At 36.0% G+C, this 22,235-nt stretch overlaps 2 protein-coding genes across 2 annotated transcripts; one reads left to right on the top strand and one right to left on the bottom strand.

The window, feature by feature from the left end:
• Positions 1-575: 575 nt before the first annotated feature.
• LOC139887872 (serine carboxypeptidase 1-like) lies at positions 576-4,473 on the bottom strand. Its single transcript, XM_071870921.1, has 8 exons — positions 4,110-4,473; positions 3,913-4,017; positions 3,548-3,822; positions 3,194-3,451; positions 1,715-1,821; positions 1,524-1,616; positions 1,338-1,443; positions 576-920 (listed from the first exon to the last, which is right to left on the bottom strand). Exons 1-8 carry the CDS (start codon positions 4,471-4,473, stop codon positions 777-779), a joined length of 1,452 nt encoding a protein of 483 aa, XP_071727022.1. The 3' UTR covers positions 576-776.
• A 12,716-nt stretch (positions 4,474-17,189) lies between these two features.
• LOC139890873 (uncharacterized) lies at positions 17,190-18,354 on the top strand. The gene has a single exon (XM_071873802.1). It carries the CDS (start codon positions 17,206-17,208, stop codon positions 18,223-18,225), a length of 1,020 nt encoding a protein of 339 aa, XP_071729903.1. The 5' UTR covers positions 17,190-17,205; the 3' UTR covers positions 18,226-18,354.
• Positions 18,355-22,235: the final 3,881 nt, after the last annotated feature.

Below are 22,235 nucleotides of genomic sequence, written 5' to 3' on the forward strand. Positions count from 1 at the left end.
TAAGTATAAGACCTCATATATTTTTAAAATTTGTACTTTTTTATAGGTAAATAACCACTAAAGTACCCTTCAAATATAATTAGCCTTAAAAAAAAAATTTAGGACCCCATTGACATTTCATCCTAGAATCGCCACTGGTCAAATGGTTTCCAAAGACCGTATATTCTGTCCATAAACTGTTCAGTTATAAAGTTTCTCGCAAGTGCAGTTTTTACACATGTCGAAGGACATATGTAGTAGGCTTCACCTTAGGCAAGACAGGGCTATTTTTTGTGTGTGCGTGTAGAGAACCGATTTGTTACTTGTGGTCATGCAGGCTAAAACTGTCTTGGATAAAAATATGATTTGTATGAATTAGAACTTGACCAGTTGTATACTCGTGGGCTCGAACATTGCTGAAAAGAATATAATTAACCTAATTGTAGTTGTTGATTGTCAATATAGTAATATCCTTGCAAGATGGTTAAAAAAAAAAAAAAAAAGATAATCTTTTCTTAACATAAGTTACAAATACATATGGTAATTAAAAAACATATTGGGTCTACCTCAAAGGGTAGCTTGTTGGTTGAGGCTGAGGCTTGAGAATCTATTGCGAAGACCCAAGTTCAATTCCAATAGTCTATAACTTTAAGGCCTTGCCTTTCATTAATAATAATAAAAAAAAAAAAAAAAAAAAAAGAGAGAAAAAAAGGTAACATATTGGGTCCCGTGGACACCATTACTCATTCGACTAAAGAGCGTCATCAAACGAGTTCAATAGTTAATCAACAATGTAGTTACGAGCTAGGAGGGAGTATTCCTCCAAGGAACGATGAGAACAAAGTTAACGCACGTTCTGGCTGGTAACTTGGAACCGTATGGCCTGCACCCCTAACTGTTATCAAAAGCAGTCCTTTGTATGCCTCCAAATACCCTCCAACCTGTTAACAACATTTCATGTCACATTCATAAAAAAAAAAAAAAAAAAAAAAAAAAAAAAAAAAAAAATTGTATTGTGTAAATACCCATGCAACTTATGCTTTGTTTTTTTTAAACCATATTATGCTTTACTTATAGCTTAAATACATGATATACTTTTTTTTATTCAACTATTTTATACAGAATTTTATTCAATAAATTAAGCATTACTATATTAAATGAAAATGACTGGACACCAAAATAATATTCTCAGAAACCCAACAAAAATCACTAAAATCAAATATGAGTTTGTAGGACATGTACACTTTCAGATTAAATATATTATTTTTATCATCATTGTTATTGTTATTGTTATTGTTATGTTATTATTTTCTCTAAAAACAATATTAATTTATGTGAATAAGAAATTGACTGATCACCTCCTTATTTAGGTACCATGGCCGCCAAGCTGTCTCAATTGGAAGATCGAGCTTGTTGATCGAGTATCTAGAAGAAGTAACTGGAACCCGACCATCCATATCCCCACTGCAAAATCAAATTATAGTCAGCCTCGAATTATTCGCAGTTTCAAATTTCTAACTATAAAACTTATCTGCAGGGCTTGCCTAAATATCCATAGTCGTTGGCCGTTTTCAATTAGATACTTGATAATCGGAAGGATGGTAACTGCACTGTCGTTCCAGCTCCTAATAACATCACTGCAAACATCGTTATAAACATTTGCTATTAGCTATTGTCCAAAACTAATACAAGACCGGCCCGTAAAAGCCTAACAGATTGACTAATCTAAGTGTACCTGCATAAATCCCATGATGTAGGTTTCGCGTGGAATGCCTTTTGTACTGCAGAGTTGTTGAGATAATCTTCGAGGATATATTGCCAGCATGGATCAAAAACGTTAATCTGAAATAAAGAAATTGAAAAGATGATGATTATATATATATATATATATATATATATATATATATATATATATATATATATATATATATATATATATATATAATCATATATATATATATAGGGGTAAGATCAAGAGGGAAGTAACCATTCGGGGGGAAGCGGGGGGAAGCAAAAACTTTTTTTTTTTTTTCGTTTTTTGAAAAAACTTTGTTCACGAACATTATAGATGAGATGAAAATATGAACATTTAGTATAGACACTTTGTGATAAATGTTTTTATTTTGGCGGGAAAACGCTCGAAGAAGTAATATATAACAATTATCGTGTTTTTCGAGCATATGTTAAGGTTTTACCTATTGGGGTTTAGATATTAGGGTTTATAGGGTTTAGAAATTTAGGGTTTAGGGTTTAGATTTAGAGTTTAGATTTATGATTTAGATTGAGTTTTTAACACGAACGGTTTAGAGTTTAGGGTTTAGGGTTTAGGGTTTGGTGTTTTGTGTTTATGGAATAAACCCAAAACACCAAACCCAAAACCCTAAACTCTAAATCGGGCTAAATTTTACTTCACAAAACATGAAAAAAAGACGTTCATATTCTTCACGAACAATATTATCTTGAATGTTATTTTTGTCGATCGTTTTCCCGCCTAAATAATGACATTCATCACGAAGTGTCTCTTCTAAATGTTCATATTTTCGTGTGATCTTGATGCCGGAAAAAAAATTCCAAAAAAAACGAAATTTTTTTTTTTTTTTTTTTGCTTCTCCCCGCTTCCCTCCCGATTGGTTACTTCACTATTGATCCTGCCCCTATATATATATATATATATATATATATATATATACAAGGGCGGATTTGAGGGCGTTCAACACCTGCGTTTGAGCATGGCCCATAATTTAAAGGGGCCTATAATCTGACAATATGCAGTAATTATAAAACCTATTGTTATCACCGATGCTTGATGCTGGTACTTAACCTAAGTTTTAGTATTTACCGAACTTATTCTTACATAAATTTAAAACTTTTGAATACAAAAGGCCTATTTTTTAAAAATTGAACAGGGTCTATATGAAAAATTAGAATCGACGGGACGCCTCTGATTATATATTTCTGTTTGACATAATTACGCAGACAGTCCCTGTAGTTTGCGCAGATTACACTCTCAATCCTAAAACTTTTTCTCAGTACACTCCTTGTGGTTTTCACAAATTACTACTTCACCCTCTTTGGTTCAAATCTCCAGCGATGAGCACACAAGAAAAAAAGTTTAGGGATTGAGCGTGTAATCTGTGCAAACCACAAGGACTGTGTGCGTAATTATGTCTTTCTGTTTACATCATAAGTGTTGGAAAGCGTATAGAGGACTTACGTTACCAGAAGTGGCTGACTCATTTCGTTGATGGGGGGTCAAGCAAATTGGCGCGTAGATATTGTAGATATCCACGTAACCCATCTCGTCCCAAGCTTTGTTTGTAACGTTATCACACATCGGAGATGATGTTTCGCTTGAAAAGTCACAGTATTTATAGATGGCATCATGTGTTGCATCTGAATTTACAGCATGACTCCACCAATAGTCATACATTCCTTTCAAACTCGTTTCATCATCGATCACTGCATTTCCTATCTGCAGATCATATATCCACCAAAAATCGTTACTTTTACGTATTTGTAGAACAAAAAGTAGAAATAGTAAAACTAGACGGTTAATAAGTGAACTTACAGCTATCCCTTTGATGTTAATTACGGTTTCGTTACTTATTTTGTTGTTAAGAAGAATGGTGTATGCAAGTTGAGGAACATAATGTCCAGCGTAACTTTCTCCGGTTATGTAAAAATCATGAGTTTTGTATTGAGGGAATCTTTCGAACCAATTAACAAGAAACACGTAAGCATCATCCGCAGTGTTCTTGTCGCCAGCATGATCGTAATCAGAAGTTGTATTTGAATATGAGAATCCCACTCCAGCAGGGGACTCCAAAAATAGCATATTTGCAACTGAACATTATATTTTTCATCTTTAGTATAATACAATTATTTAATATTTAATGTGATAAAAAAGTAAGAAAAGATGGTATAGGATCGAACCGTTACTCCATCCATAATCATTTTTGAAGAGAGTTTTGCCATCACTATTAATTCGAAACGGTCCTAGTTCTGACATGGCACCGATCATGGAAGAACATCCCGGTCCTGTTAATACGACCAGAATGTTTTTGAACAAATCTGAAAAATATAATAGCATTTTATGCTGTTTTAAGTGTCTGATTAACATGAAAAAGTACCTCCATTAAGCCACAAAACAAGTGGTTTACTCGAAGAATCGATAGGAGACTCAACCAAATAATAGAAAAGAGCCCTGCCAGCATTTTGATTAACTGTAACGTATCCTGAATACTGATTAAAGTCAACACCTGCAGGTTGACCTGGTAAATAATCGATCTTGTCGGATAATGCCAAACCGTCTTGAGGTGCAATGTAAACCGGTGAGTACTCATGAGTTTCGTCTGAAGCTGCAAATGTATCAAGAACAGGTGAGTTTCTAGATCTTTTTGATTTTAGCAACTCAAAAAGCCTGTTTGCCTGAATATCAGCATTGCTTAAACCAAACAAGGCCAAAAGGCAAAATGTTGCTACAAGTTTAATCATCTTGTTTGGTACTTCATAGTTTGTTATAAGCTTGTCTATATATAGTAGACTGGACGTTAAGCCTTAGGGACCGTTTGAAACCGGCACACTAAATACACATACTGTTTTAACATTTTCTTTGATACTGAGTATATCCAATTCAAGCCGGCCACCTTCCATAATTGTCTTTTTGGAAATGACCAAATAAAAATGAAAGTTTGGAGACTTTTATGCTTGGCATATGTGGAGAATTGGTCTCATATACTTATGATTAGAAAGATGCTAGCTTGATTGTGATTTTGTATCACTTTTGGCATTAAAAGATTGCACCTTTTTTTGAATAAATGAAAAACTAGGTGTTGTTTATTTTTATGAAAACATAAGATAATATAAAGTCTTATTCCGTCTTGGAAATTTACTTCCTAGTGTTGCAGACAGGATTGGGTTATTCTACAAAATATAGAAACAAACAGTTTCACTATTCACCATACAGACTTTTTAGGTCACATCTTATCTACAGACACGATCCATAGATCTTCAGACAAAAACATCGTACAAAACAAAACACCTAAAACTTAATCTAGGCTATTTATATTTAAACTGTATATATTAGATCGTAACACATTGCGGGACCACATAGATAATTTCAGTAACTCATACAAAGATTATATAACTTGATTTTAGAATACCATTCACATAAAGATTTTTGACATCTTAGGATAGCAAAACACAGAAAAGGACTTAAAACATAAAGTACAAGACAAAAATAATGGCATAATTTAAACAAGAGTGACGATGCAGCTTCACGAATCACGGTATCTGTGATGACCCGAAAATTTTTGACTTATTTAAACCAATTCTCTATACGGTTTATTATTTTAACACACTAAACAAAGTCTGTTAGATTGAGTCTCAAAATTTTAGAACTGTTTCATATATACAATTACCTTTGATTACTCTCGACGATTCATGAACAATTATATGTATGTATATATATATGTACAAGTAAAAACGACTTTCCTACAGTAAAACCCTATTTGTTACAATAAAAATTACTTTGCTACAGTAAAACACTATTTGCTACAGTGAAAACGTATTTTGCTACAGTGCTACAGTGAAAACGACTTTGCTACAGTGATTTGCTACAGTAAAACACTATTGCTACAGTAAATACTATTTGCTACAGTGAATACTATTTGATGTAGACGAACTAGCAAACAAAACGGGAAAGGCGGCCATGCGATCGCATGGCAAAAACACTGAAAACTCATGCGATCGCATGAGCTACAGTAAATCGAAAAATACTATAAAAAGGCCAGTTTGTTCGACGATATACTTACAACATATTTTCTTATGTAAATTGAATTTTAATTTATAATTATAATTATAATTTTAATTTAAGTTAATAATAATAAAGTATATTCGAGGGTGTTTTAATTCGGGTTTCAAACCGCTTTAAGCTAAGGAAATATTGGGTATTGTTTGGGATATTGTTCTTGAATCCAAGGCCAACCATACAGTCGTCTACCGTCATTACGTCTACGCAATTTGCCTACAATATTGAGTCTCAATATTGAACTGTGAGTTTATAGTATCCCTTTTTAAATACTTTAAATATTTTTGGGCTGAGAATATATGCAATTTATTTTAAACGCGATAAGACACAAGTACATACTAAATTCTACACTGAGTTAAACCGAAAATCCCTTAGCTTTGGTAACTAGTAGCTGCCAGTACATAGGATATGGACTGGTGGGCGCGAATAATTGTATATGGATCCATAGGGCTTGACATCCCCGTCCGAGCTAGAGCACTAGCCTTTTAACGGACGTATGTTATTTGAGTTTAAGACACGTTGGTTTGCGTGTATTAAAACGAATGGGGTAATTATCACTATAGCGTTAAGTATAGTTACCAGGGTGCTCTGTTACGTAGAATCTATTGATAAACTTTTGATGAAATCTTGTGGTCTATCTTTATATATGTTTATGACTCGAGCAATTAAACCTATAACTCACCAACATTCGTGTTGACTTTTTAGCATGTTTTATTCTCAGGTCCTTAGAATGCTTCCGCTGTGATGTGCTTGTTGCCTGCATGGAGTCTCTCATGCTTTGTACAAAGTTTATTGCATTCAAAATAAAACTGCGTTGTGTAATAAATAACTGGACTGTGATGTCAACCTGTAAATTAAAGACTTATGTATTTCGGGGTTTTGCTTATACCTAAGCACTCACTCACATGTTTATAACTTTCTATGTTTAGAAAGTCACTTATTTTAATGAATGCAATATTTTATCAAAACGTATCATATAGAGGTCAAAACCTCACTGTGGAATCAATGATTAACGTGCCGCGTCAATAGCGATTTTGACGGGTCGTTACAGTTGGTATCAGAGCTTGAGGTCATAGGGAACCAGAAATTACATTATTGTGTTTAACTGGTAATTGTTAGGATGCATTAGTGAGTCTGGACTATGACCATATCTGTTTTTCCTGATTTTTGCTTATTATTTGGTCAAAAACATTATATGTGATATATTTATATGCTAACGTAATTGTTGTTTCAATTATGTGATAGATGACTTCTTCTAATCCTATCATTTTGTACGACTCGGAATCGGACACTGAATCTATTCTATCCACAACTGAAAAGGGCGTTCCAATACCTATTAAAGAAGAAATTGTGTTAGCCGGGGAATCTCAACTCCCGGTAAACCCAGAGGAGGTTCCAGCTCCACCCAGCTTTAGTTTTTCGGAGCCACAGTATCGTTGGCATGGACCCATGATCCCTGGAGTAAACGAGGATCGTCCATTTCTAAACAAATATGGACATTGGTCCAGATATACCGCCGACGGGCGGGTTGTGCCGATTACGCCTGGCAGATTTCGGTTCATGACCACCGGTACATTTTCTTGCAGTTCGTCATCATATTCTCCTACACATGACTTAGACAGTTCGTCATCAGACGAGATCAGTAAGGAGGAGGATTTCGCTAATGAAATAAAAGAGATCACTAAGGAGAAATTACAACTTGCTATAGATAATAAAAACAACCACAATAATAAAATGTCCTTAATTATTAAAAAAGAACAGGACCATTCGATCCGTAACCACCCTTATTGTATTAAACCCACTGAGGCAACGGGTACCTCAAAACCCCAACCAAAAATAAAATACACTGCCAGAATGTCTGTCGGACCATGTGCACACAAACAATTGGCAGAGAGAACCAAATGGGAAGAAGTTTCTGATAGTTCTGAATGAACGACCTCGCAACCATAAATCTTCCATGCGCTATTTTATTGCTTATGTGTGCTACTCTATCTTGTTATGTAAAATAAGAATATGTAAAATATCAGTATTGTATGGTATTGTATTATTTTGGTTTATTAATAATAAATGCATGGAATGATTATTTGTATTATTACTACTTCTTATTATTATTATTATTATTACATAATAATGTAGTAACTCGCTATAATTTTTTATAGTGGAATATTATTAGGATTTTAGTAGTTAATTCCTTGTACTAGCTATTATGTATGAACTTAACGGGTAGGTAATACCCTAGAAATAATTATAAATGCTAATAAGAAGAAAAGGCTTTTATAATAATTGGTTCATATTATTAATATGCTACGATTAACTATTGACAACTCATTTTACCTATAATATTCTATATGATTAAATTATATCTGTTGTGTTTATTGAAGAAACATGTCTCAAATGTCGGATGCTGAGTTTGAGCAACTAGTCGAGAAACGTGTGAATGAAAGAATTGCTGCAACCGAAGCAGCAAAAGCAACAGCCGAAGCAGCAGCCAAAGCAGCAGCCGTAAACACAAACTCACGAAACGGATGCTCATACAAAACTTTTCAAGGATGCAAACCACAGACGTTTAGTGGAACCGAGGGACCAGTCGGTCTAACCCGATGGTTTGAAAAGATGGAGTCCGTTTTCAAAATCAGTAATTGTGCGAACGGAGACAAGTCAAAGTATGCTTCGTGCACGTTGCAAGATGGTGCACTTACTTGGTGGAACAATTATGCTAAAGCAGAAGGAATAGATACGGCATATGATATCTCTTGGGAAGAACTGAAAAAGATGCTAATCGAGGAGTACTGTCCTCGAAACGAGATCAGAAAAATGGAATCTGAGTTACGTAATCTGAAGGTTATCGGCGCGAATCTCAATAACTATGAAAAGCGTTTCATGGAACTAGCCTTGTTGTGTCCCGAATTGGTGCCAAATGAGAAACGAAAAATAGAAATGTATATTGACGGTTTATCGATCAATATCAAAGGAAATGTTACATCGTCCAAACCAAATACGATGCAGGAAGCCATGACAATGGCACACCAACTCATGGACCAGATCACAGAGAGTTCGATTAAGGCACCAATTATCGAAGTCAAGACAACTGAAGGAAAGAGGAAATGGGAAGACTATAAGGGCAAAAGTACTCACCTGAAGAAACAAGAAACTTTTAAAGGTAAACAAGATGGGGCAACTGCAAGTCCAAACTATAAGGGACCCCATCCGTTCTGCAAAAGATGTTACACACATCATGCAGGTTATTGTCAAGTGGTCTGTGATAAGTGCAACAAGAAAGGACATGTGGCAAAAGATTGTTATGCCACCGTTTCTGAAGTAAAGACAAAACTGACCGATGTCAAGAAATGTTTTGGATGCGGGAAGTCTGGTCACTTTATAAATCAATGCCCTGATAAGGAGAAGAACAAAGAACCCGCACGTGGGAGGGCATTTAATGTTAGTGCCAGTAAAGCACGTGAGGATCCTAATCTTGTCACGGGTACGTTTACCGTTAATAATCAACTAGCTTCTATTATGTTTGATACGGGTGCTGATAGAAGTTATATGTGTAAAGACTTTAGTTTTAAACTAAAATGTGCATCATTACCTCTAGACGATAAATATACTATTGAATTAGCTAATGGTAAACTGATAAAAGCCGATAAAATTTGCCATGGTTGCGAAATGAATGTCGCTGGTGAAACCTTCAAAATCGATTTGATACCCGTAGAATTAGGAAGTTTTGACGTAATCGTTGGCATGGACTGGATGTCCAAAACAAGAGCGGAAGTTGTTTGCGCTGAGAAAGCAATTCGCATCCCTCGTAAGGATGAAACGTCATTAATGATTTATGGGGAGAAGAGCAACTCAAAGCTGAACTTTATCAGCTGTATGAAGGCCCAGAAACTTATAAGAAAAGGTTGTTATGCTATTTTGGAACATGTAAAGAAGATCGATACTGAAGAAAGAAGCATTAATGACATGCCGGTTGTAAGAGAATATCCCGGAGTATTTCCAGAAGAATTACCGGGGCTACCTCCACACAGATGTGTAGAATTCCAGATTGATCTCATACCAGGAGCTGCACCTGTAGCCCGATCTCCATATAGACTTGCACCTTCAGAAATGCAAGAATTACAAGACCAGTTGCAAGAATTATCGGACCGTGGATTTATTCGTCCTAGTTTTTCACCTTGGGGTGCTCCTATTCTGTTCGTCAAGAAGAAGGATGGATCTATGAGAATGTGCATAGATTACCGAGAATTAAACAAATTAACGATCAAGAATCGGTACCCATTACCGAGGATTGATGATTTGTTTGATCAATTGCAAGGATCAAGTGTTTATTCTAAGATTGATCTACGCTCCGGATATCATCAGCTGAGAGTGAAGGAAGAAGATGTTCCTAAAACAGCGTTCAGAACCCGTTACGGTCACTATGAATTTTTAGTCATGCCTTTTGGATTGACTAATGCTCCAGCAGTATTCATGGATCTAATGAATCGCATCTGTAGACCGTATTTAAACAAATTTGTCATTGTTTTTATCGACGACATATTGATTTACTCGAAGAACAAGGAAGAACATGAGCAACACTTAAGACTGGTACTAGAGATACTCAAGAAAGAAGAATTGTACGCAAAATTTTCGAAGTGTGATTTCTGGTTACAAGAAGTACAATTTTTGGGCCATGTTGTCAGTAAACATGGAATTAAAGTTGACCCCGCCAAGATCGAAGCCATTAGTAAATGGGAAATCCCGAAGACTCCAACACAAATTCGCCAATTCTTAGGTCTTGCTGGTTACTACCGAAGATTCATTCAAGATTTCTCTAGAATCGCCAAACCCTTAACTGCATTGACTCAAAAGGGAAAGAAGTATGATTGGTCCACAGAACAGGAATCCTCATTCCAGTTATTAAAGAAGAAGTTAACGTCTGCACCTATTTTGTCATTACCGGAAGGAAATGATGATTTCGTGATCTATTGTGATGCTTCACGCCAAGGTTTAGGATGTGTATTAATGCAACGCACAAAAGTCATCGCATATGCCTCACGACAACTAAAAATTCATGAAAAGAACTATACAACGCATGATTTAGAACTTGGAGCAGTAGTTTTTGCACTCAAAATATGGAGACACTATCTATATGGCACCAAGTGTACAGTGTACACTGACCATAAGAGTCTTCAGCATATTTTTGATCAAAAACAACTCAATATGAGGCAACGTCGCTGGGTAGAGTTGTTAAACGATTACGATTGTGAAATCCGTTACCACCCCGGAAAGGCTAATGTTGTAGCTGATGCCCTAAGTCGAAAAGAAAGAGTAAAACCTCTTAGGGTCCGAGCTTTGAATATTACAATTCGTACCGATCTCACAAAGCAAATTCAAGCAGCACAGTTAGAAGCTTTAAAAGAAGAAAACGAAAAAGGCGAAATGAGCAAAGGGTTAGAAAAACAACTTGAAGTAAAAGCCGATGGAACCCTGTATTTTGCTGGTAGGATATGGGTACCAAAACATGGTAACCTAAGGCAACTAGTACTGGATGAAGCACACAAAACGAGGTACTCAATTCACCCAGGAAACGGGAAAATGTACCACGATCTCAAGAAGTTTTATTGGTGGCCTAACATGAAGACAGAAATTGCTACTTATGTAAGCAAATGTTTGACGTGTGCAAAGGTGAAAGCTGAGCACCAAAAGCCGTCAGGATTACTGCAACAACCGGAAATTCCGCAGTGGAAATGGGAAAGAATAACCATGGATTTCATTACGAAATTGCCAAGGACTACAAGTAGTCATGATACTATTTGGGTGATAGTTGATCGTCTAACTAAATCAGCTCACTTTCTACCAATAAAAGAGACAGACAGTATGGAGAAATTAGCACGCCTATATTTGAAGGAAGTAGTTTCCAGGCATGGTGTACCTATCTCCATCATATCTGATCGCGACACCCGATTCACATCACGTTTTTGGCAGTCATTACAAAAAGCATTGGGAACTCGATTAGATATGAGCACCGCTTATCACCCACAGACAGATGGTCAAAGTGAAAGAACAATACAAACATTGGAAGACATGTTACGGGCATGCGTAATTGACTTTGGAACCAGTTGGGATCGACACTTGCCATTGGCAGAATTTTCATACAATAACAGCTATCATACGAGCATCAACGCAGCGCCATTTGAAGCACTTTACGGTAGAAAGTGCAGATCTCCTATATGTTGGAGTGAAGTAGGAGAAAGACAACTTACTGGACCAGAAATTATTCACGAAACCACCGAAAAGATCATTCAAATACAACAGCGATTGAAAACGGCCATGAGTCGCCAAAAGAGTTATGCTGATGTAAGAAGAAAACCGCTAGAATTTCAAGTGGGCGACAAAGTCATGTTGAAAGTGTCACCCTGGAAAGGTGTTGTGCGATTCGGTAAACGAGGAAAGCTAAGTCCTAGGTACGTAGGACCCTTTGAAATCACCGAAAGAATTGGAGCAGTTGCTTATCGATTAAAGCTACCGCAAGAACTTAGTAGTGTTCACGACACATTTCACGTGTCAAATTTGAAGAAATGTTTAGCTGAAGAGGATGTCGTAATTCCTCTTGACGAAATACGAATTAATGATAAACTCCATTTTGTCGAAGAACCTGTTGAAATCATGGACCGTGAGGTCAAACAATTAAAACAAAGCAAAATACCGATAGTTAGAGTTCTTTGGAACGCAAGACGAGGACCCGAGTTTACTTGGGAACGTGAAGATCAAATGAAGCAAAAGTATCCACATTTGTTCACTGATATCGCTCATGAAACAGGTACTACTCAAAATTTCGGGACGAAATTTTCTTTAAGGGGGAGGTACTGTGATGACCCGAAAATTTTTGACTTATTTAAACCAATTCTCTATACGGTTTATTATTTTAACACACTAAACAAAGTCTGTTAGATTGAGTCTCAAAATTTTAGAACTGTTTCATATATACAATTACCTTTGATTACTCTCGACGATTCATGAACAATTATATGTATGTATATATATATGTACAAGTAAAAACGACTTTCCTACAGTAAAACCCTATTTGTTACAATAAAAATTACTTTGCTACAGTAAAACACTATTTGCTACAGTGAAAACGTATTTTGCTACAGTGCTACAGTGAAAACGACTTTGCTACAGTGATTTGCTACAGTAAAACACTATTTGCTACAGTAAATACTATTTGCTACAGTAAACACTATTTGCTATAGTAAACACTATTTGCTACAGTGAATATTATTTGATGTCGACGAACTAGCAAACAAAACGGGAAAGGCGGCCATGCGATCGCATGGCAAAAATACTGAAAACTCATGCGATCGCATGAGCTACAGTAAATCGAAAAATACTATAAAAAGGCCAGTTTGTTCGACGATATACTTACAACATATTTTCTTATGTAAATTGAATTTTAATTTATAATTATAATTATAATTTTAATTTAAGTTAATAATAATAAAGTATATTCGAGGGTTTTTTAATTCGGGTTTCAAACCGCTTTAAGCTAAGGAAATATTGGGTATTGTTTGGGGTATTGTTCTTGAATCCAAGGCCAACCATACATTCGTCTACCGTCATTACGTCTACGCAATTTGCCTACAATATTGAGTCTCAATATTGAACTGTGAGTTTATAGTATCCCTTTTTAAATACTTTAAATATTTTTGGGCTGAGAATATATGCAATTTATTTTAAACGCGATAAGACACAAGTACATACTAAATTCTACACTGAGTTAAACCGAAAATCCCTTAGCTTTGGTAACTAGTAGCTGCCAGTACATAGGATATGGACTGGTGGGCGCGAATAATTGTATATGGATCCATAGGGCTTGACATCCCCGTCCGAGCTAGAGCACTAGCCTTTTAACGGACGTATGTTATTTGAGTTTAAGACACGTTGGTTTGCGTGTATTAAAACGAATGGGGTAATTATCACTATAGCGTTAAGTTTAGTTACCAGGGTGCTCTGTTACGTAGAATCTATTGATAAACTTTTGATGAAATCTTGTGGTCTATCTTTATATATGTTTATGACTCGAGCAATTAAACCTATAACTCACCAACATTCGTGTTGACTTTTTAGCATGTTTTATTCTCAGGTCCTTAGAATGCTTCCGCTGTGATGTGCTTGTTGCCTGCATGGAGTCTCTCATGCTTTGTACAAAGTTTATTGCATTCAAAATAAAACTGCGTTGTGTAATAAATAACTGGACTGTGATGTCAACCTGTAAATTAAAGACTTATGTATTTCGGGGTTTTGCTTATACCTAAGCACTCACTCACATGTTTATAACTTTCTATGTTTAGAAAGTCACTTATTTTAATGAATGCAATATTTTATCAAAACGTATCATATAGAGGTCAAAACCTCACTGTGGAATCAATGATTAACGTGCCGCGTCAATAGCGATTTTGACGGGTCGTTACAGTATCTCAGATGGAACAGGAAAGTCATTTGGCAGACTAGGGAATTTCGGTACAGGCAAATCGTTAAAATCTGGTACTTCCAAAGATGGCAAATGGGGCAGTTCAGGTTTCGGAATCTCGGGCAAGGTGGGCAGTTTCGGTTTGGGGATTTCAGGTAAGTCGGGCAGTTCAGGTTTCGGAATTTCGGGCAAGGTGGGCAGTTCCGGTTTAGGGATTTCAGGTAAGTCGGGCAGTTCAGGCTTCGGGATTTCAGGAAAATCGGGGAGTTCGGGCTTAGGAAGATCGGGCAAATCTATTTCGAGAATGTTTCTTGCTTCTGCTACAATGATGCTGCTCCTCATTGATGTTAGTATGATGATCATCAACGGTATGACAAATAAAGGGTATTTGTGAGCAGTGGCGAAACTAGGATTTCTTTCACCGGGGGCAAAAAATTTTTTTTAACCGTAGCAATTTTTTTGGACAAAATTTGAAGATTTTGGGATAAAAGTTTGATATTTTGGGGCAAAATTTGTAAATTTTGGGGCAAAAGTTGGAGAATTTGGGGCAAAATTTGAAGGTTTTGGGGCAAAATATGTAGGTTTGAGGGCAAAAAATAAATCCACCGGGGGCAAAGTCGAAAAACCCAAAATTTTTACACTGAAAAAAAAAATCCACCGGGGGCGGCCGCCCCCCCTTGCCCCTTAACACTTTCGCCCCTGTTTGTGAGGCAACATTTTGATACTAATGGATATATAGCTAATTATTGATGAACTTATCAACTGTTTGTTTTCTTATACACAAGTATCAGTTTATATAAAGTAGATTGGCAAGAAATTAATGTAAGATTTCTTGATAAAGTTGGTAGGAATGTAAGGTTTGTTAGCTCAACCTCTCATCAATATAAGCTAATTAACCACATCAAGAAATTTTTTGTTTAGTTTATTTTACTTTTATAAAATTATGAATTTGGGAATGTAAACCAAAAACAAAGATAGTGCAGGCAAAATGTAAGTCATTGTAATGCTCAACAATATATACTAATCCTACATTTAGAATTTCAAAAGACTAATGCGAAAGTACACAAAATTTTCAAAATGAAGACAAAAAGCACATCCTCAACAAACAAAAATGCTACTGTACTATATTTGTGCAAAGATGCTCATATGTAGACTCAACCAAAAAAAATAAACTTCATAATAATGAGCCAAAACAAATACCTCCGAAGCCCAGATAATAATGAGCCCAACTTTTATAAGCCCGTTGGAATCAACCCATCAGCAGGGACAAGAAAAAGTTACACTATAAATTTAGGAGAAATCGAAATTACTCACATTCTCAGGAATAGGCCACATTCTGATTTTTGAAGCATTTAGCAACTGGATAAGGGTTTTGCAAAGTGACAATTTTGCGAATTTTAGGGTAAAAACATTTCGTGCTATTGAAGGTGCGTGTTCAGTTGAATTTCCACGCTTAACGTAAGTTTTTCTAACATTTAGTGTAAGGGTTTGGTGTTGACTATTTAAAGTTTATAAAAGGCTTCGCAAATTGATTAATCAACCACATCAAGAAATCATTTCTAATAAATTCCCTTTTTTTTATATATAGTTTTATACCTGCGCCGATTATGATCTTGAGAATGGAAACCAGAAAGAAAAGAGTGCGCGGTCAAAATGGGCCAGAAACACCATATAGGCACACCGCTCACCTGAGCCCATGCTTTACAATTCCATACTTTCATAAGCCCATGCTTTAATAAACCCATGCTTTTATAAGCCCATCCTTATCAGCCCATGCTTTTATAATAGCACGCTATCTAGCCCATATTTTACTTGATAATTAATTAATAAATACACCTGAATTACACAATTAGAAATATTGGTAAAGTGTGTTTCCATCATGTTGGTAGGACTGTAAACTTTTGAACTCAATGTTTAGTCGTTTGTTTTGTCTATATTTGCATTTTCGATTTATCAATTGTACTTGTTGATCTTCCAATCGTTTATATGTTATTATACTTTTGTGTTATAAAAAATAAAATATAGGTAACCAACTTCAAACGTGATCACTTCCTTACGGGGATCACGCTCTAATCCCACAATTAGTGATCTAGTGTAATGAATCTTGATAATCAAGATGTTTGAATTGCCATTAAAATCTCGCTTGATCTCCGCAATCTGAATCTTCACCTTGAAATATATTTCTTCTGTTGTAGCACCTAGTGAAAAAACTAACTGTATATACTCTGGTTCGACTCATAGTTGGGTTCGGATATTATATTTCCTTGTACACTTTATACTAATTAACCACAATCGTCTTATAGGACCAGGATGCCTCTTCCATTGCAGAACTAAGGCCATTCAGGGTTAGCAGTGAATTAGTGATGGCAAAACTCTCTGCAAAACAACCTGACTTGGAACAATGATTATAATATTATATTTCATATGTCATGTTTACATAGTGATCATTCATGGATCATACATTCATATGCATGAAAATGCTTTGTGCGGTTATTTTGTTTCTGGTGTCGCCTGCTCAAGTGCTGAGTGGACTTCTTGTATTCAAATACTCCGTACAACTTACGATTATGACAATATGGGTGACACAAACACTATGAAAAAAAAAAAAAAAATACATTATTGTGATAATAGAATTAAGTAAAATTAGCTAAGCAACCTCTGACAAATCATCTTTGACCTTAACATTATATAGCAATCATGTTCAAACTTTCAAAAAGGTTGGACAGTTGTAGATCAAATTTTATTTTTATTGATAAAGAAGTTGACCTAAAACACACCTATATGTTTATTATTCATTTATTCTCACCAACTTATATTTGTGCCCCTCTTCTCCACGTCTCACATAGTAACTAACATCCTCTATATAAATCTATATAGCCATGCATACATTCTCAATACAATTCAACTCAAACATTATATTATTACTTCTTCGTCTTCACTCATATATCCCCAACTTACAACAACAATGGCTCATTTTCACCTTACTTCCTTTATCCTCATACTAATTTCAGTCACTTTAGCACCGAGTATCATGGTTGATGCGCGTAAGCTTTTGGAGGCACCCGAGCTTCCCGAGATTCCAAAGCCCACCATACCCGAGCTTCCCAAGCCAGTAGTTCCTGAGATTCCAAAGCCCACCATACCCGAGCTTCCCAAGCCAGTGGTTCCCGAGATTCCAAAGCCCACCCTTCCTGAGCTTCCCAAGCCCGTCGTTCCTGAGCTACCTAAGCCCGTCATTCCTGAGATTCCGAAGCCCACCCTTCCTGAGATTCCGAAGCCCACCATTCCAGAACTTCCAAAGCCCACGGTTCCAGAGCTTCCAAAACCTACAGCTCCTGAAGTTTCAAAGCCCACGGTTCCGGAGTTTACGAAAGATGGAGTCCCCGAACTTCCCACTCCCACACTTCCTGAGATTCCCAAACCCACACTTCCCGAAATCCCAAAGCCCGTAGTTCCCGAGATCCCAAAGCCCGTAGTTCCCGAGATCCCAAAGCCCGTAGTTCCCGAAATCCCCAAACCTGCAGTTCCCGAGATTTCAAAACCAACATTTCCCGAGGTCCCAAAGCCCACTATTCCTGAAATTCCAAAACCTACGCTTCCCGAGATCCCAAAGCCCGTAGTTCCGGAAATCCCCAAACCCGCAGTTCCCGAGATTCCAAAACCTACGCTTCCCGATATCCCAAAGCCAGCAGTTCCCGAGATTCCAAAACCTACGCTTCCCGAGATCCCAAAGCCCACAGTTCCTGAGATCCCTAAACCGACACTTCCCGAGGTCCCAAAGCCCGCAGTTCCCGAGATCCCTAAACCGACACTTCCCGAGGTCCCAAAGCCCGAAGTTCCCGAGATCCCTAAACCAACACTTCCTGAGGTCCCAAAGCCCGCAGTTCCCGATATTCCAAAACCTGTACTTCCCGAGGTCCCAAAGCCCACATTGCCAAACGCTCCCGAGTTGCCAAAAGACATCCCGTCCCTTCCACATCCTTGAAAACTTGCTCTTCTGAATTATAGTGTGTGATTTCATCTACAAGCTACTACTATTACTATTATCATTTCATATTTATTCCATATATCTAAATTTAATGATTATTTGTGTTTTTCTTCATGTCTTTTGTCATATGACGATTATTTTTGTATCAGTTACTTATTGATATTTTCTATATATTGTTTATAATTAATACGGACATTGATATCATGTCTTGTCTTGTTTCACTAATCAGAATTTACTTCTACCATCATGTAAAAAAGAACAATTAAAACAGAATGTAACAGCAAATCTGTCAATTATATGTGTCTTGTGTAGATCACATGATCGACTTGTTATCATCATAAATATTTAATTAGGAAAATGGATCAATATACCCTACTAAAAAACATTTACTACATTATGGCGTTTCTAATAAATGTTTCAATGCTTCACAAAATGAAAAAAATGTCAATTTTGTTATAATTCAGTAGACTTATAACTACCTTTAGTGGTTTAAACTTACTATAGATATTATAGTAATGCAAGAGTAAGAAATGAAAGGATGAAAAGTACTTGAACTATGTGTTCAAGAAAATGGTGCAATTTTCATTCTTACATTCAACACTTATTTATACTACTTGATTACTGTACAAAATATTGTCACCATATATCAACTTGCAAATTTGTCTTTGACTTTTATGGAAGCATTAAATTGTTAGCCATCTACTTTGACTCATATGATCATAACACTCCCCCTTGGATGACAATTTTGCTTCGTTAGAGATCAACTTGTACTGCCTCATTAAAAACCTTGCTAAAGAAAACTCAGTGGGAAAAAACTTTAGCTAAGGAAAAAAGAGTGCAGCATAGAGTTAACTTCCCCTCAAGTCGACATCGCTGAGTTGTTACATCTTTTGAACATGCCTCATGCCAATATCGTGAACGTGTTTTCTGAAAGTAGCAGTTGGGAGTGCTTTGGTGAAAAGGTCGGCAAAGTTGTTACTGGATTGAACATATCTCATTCCAATCTGGTTAGCTTTAATGAGATTTTGAGTATATGAGAAGAATTTAGGAGGTATGTGTTTTGTTCGATCACTTTTGATATACCCTTCTTTCATTTGTGCTATGCAAGCTGCATTATCTTCATAGATAGTTGTTGAACTTTCATCGCGTTCTAGTCCACAAGAATCAGTAATGAGTTGTGTCATTGATCTCAACCAAAAACATTTCCGAGTAGCTTCATGTAATGCAATCACTTCAGCATGATTTGATGATGTTGCAACAAGTGTTTGTTTTTGAGAACACCATGATATTACGGTACCTCCATTTAGGAATACATATCCAGTTTGAGATTTAGCTTTATGTGGATCAGATAAATAACCTGCATCTGCATAACCAACTAAATCTTGTTTTGAATCGTTAGAATAAAATAATCCCAAATCAGCAGTTCCTCGAAGGTAGCGGAATATGTGTTTGATACCATTCCAGTATCTTTTGGTAGGAGCTGAGCTGAACCTTGCCAACAAATTAACTGCAAAAGAAATGTCAGGTCTTGTACAATTTGTAAGATACATAAGAGCTCCAATTGCACTAAGATATGGTACTTCTGGTCCCAGGATATCTTCATGATCTTCAGAGGGACGAAATGGATCAGTGTCAACATTAAGTGATCTAACAACCATAGGAGTACTTAATGGTTGTGCCTTGTCCATATTGAAACGTTTTAAAATCTTTTCCGTATAAGTTGTTTGATGTACAAGTAAACCATTAGGCATATGCTCAATCTGCAAACCAAGGCAATACTTGGTTTTTTCGAGATCTTTCATTTCAAATTCTTTCTTTAGAAGTTGAATGGCTTCAAGGATCTCTTTATATGTACCTATGATGTTAAGATTATCGACATAAACGGCTATGATCACATATCCGGATGTTGTTTTCTTAATGAATACACATGGGCAAATAAGATTATTGGTATACCCTTTGCTTATCAAGTAATCACTTAATCGTTTATACCACATGCGACCCGATTGTTTCAACCTATATAAAGACCTTTGTAACTTGATTGAGTACATTTCTTTGGGTTTTGCATTGGTTGCTTCTGATACCTTAAATCCTTCAGGTATCTTCATATATATATATATATATCACTATCAAGTGATCCATATAAATAAGCAGTCACAACATCCATGAGATGCATTTCTAAATTTTTAGAAACTGCCAGGCTGATTAAGTATCTAAAAGTAATTGCATCCATAACAGGAGAATAAGTTTCCTCATAATCAATTCCTGGTCTTTGAGAAAAACCTTGAGCTACAAGTCTAGCTTTATACCTTATAACTTCATTTTTCTCATTTCTTTTTCGTACAAAAACCCATCTATATCCCACAGGTTTCACATCTTTAGGTGTGAGAATGATAGATCTAAAAACTTTTCTTTTATTTAGCGATTCAAATTCAGCTCGTATTGCTCCTTTCCAATGATCCCAATCATGTCTATTTTGACATTCCATGACAGATTTTGGTTCTGGATCATCATCATCATCATTCATGATGTCATATGCAACATTATATGAAAATATCTCATCAAGATTTTTCATTTCATTTCGGTTCCATAATATTTTTAAATGTGCATAATTGATTGAAAATTCTATATTGACATCATCAATCTCCTCTGCAGAAGGAGTATTGATTTGTGGTTCTTCTTGAACACTTTCTTTTACCTCATTATCAGCTAATTTTCTTTTTCGAGGATTTTTATCTTTGGAACCAATTGGTCTCCCACGTTTCTGGCGTGGCAAAGACTCAAGAGTGACATTATTGCCAGCTTTTGGAATTTCAATTCGAGCTGGAGCATTTGCTGCTGGTATATATGATTTAGTCACTCTTTTTGTATCTGTAAATGCATCAGGTAATTTATTCGCAAGTTCTTGCATATGCATTATTTTTTGAACTTCTGTCTCGCATTCTTTTGTGCGAGGATCAAGATACATTAATTGAGGTTCGCACCATGAAACATCATTTTCTTTATTATTTATTTATCCCCCTAATCTAGGGAACAATGTTTCATTAAAGTGACAATCAGCAAAACGTGCTGTAAAAACATCACCCGTCATGGGTTCAATATATCTTATGATTGAAGATGTTTCATATTCAACATATATTCCCATCCTTCTTTGAGGACCCATTTTAATGCGTTGTGGTGGTGCGATAGGAACATAAACCGCACAACCAAATGTTCTAAGGTGGGAAATATTTGGCTGATGGCCAAAAGCAAGTTGCAAGGGAGAATATGTATGACTTGCACTTGGTCTAATGCGAATTAATGATTGATAATGCTAAAAATGAACATATATTTCATAGCATTATCCTTCAAGAAAGACAAGCTTTTAGTTGCAATTGTTCTATTTACAAGTGATATTCGTTTAAATAATAAAAGGTGAAGACAAAAGACAGATTCGACGAATTGAAGACGCAAACGACCAAAAAGCTAAAAAGTATAAAGTACAATCAAAGTGGTTCAAATTATTGATGAGAAACGTCTAAAAGTTACAAGAGTACGAGCCGTGAAACACAAAGTACAAGATATTAAATTGTACGCAAGGACGTTCGAAAATCCAGAACTGGGACATGAACCAACTATCAACGCGCGACGCAACGGAGCTAAAATTACAAGTCAATGGAGTACAAGAATATAATATAATATATAATTAATTATATAAAATTATATATATTATATTATATATATATATATATATATTAAAATTTGAGCAGCCCACGTTTTAAATGAATTGTGACCAGTATTTGACGGCCATGCGATCGCATGGCCAGCATGAAGAAAACTCATGCGATTGCATGAGCCAAAAAGTTGGGTCAGGTCCTATAAATTTCGCGTGTTTTGGCCGAATTTCATACATCTTTTTCTATCCACTCTCTCGCACGATATATATATATATATATATAATTTATAATTTATAATTTTAATTTTAATTTAAGATTAATAATAATAAGGGTATGTTAGCGAATGTTGTAAGT

The sequence above is a fragment of the Rutidosis leptorrhynchoides genome, chromosome 2 (assembly GCF_046630445.1).
Source record: "Rutidosis leptorrhynchoides isolate AG116_Rl617_1_P2 chromosome 2, CSIRO_AGI_Rlap_v1, whole genome shotgun sequence".
NCBI lineage: Eukaryota > Viridiplantae > Streptophyta > Magnoliopsida > Asterales > Asteraceae > Rutidosis > Rutidosis leptorrhynchoides.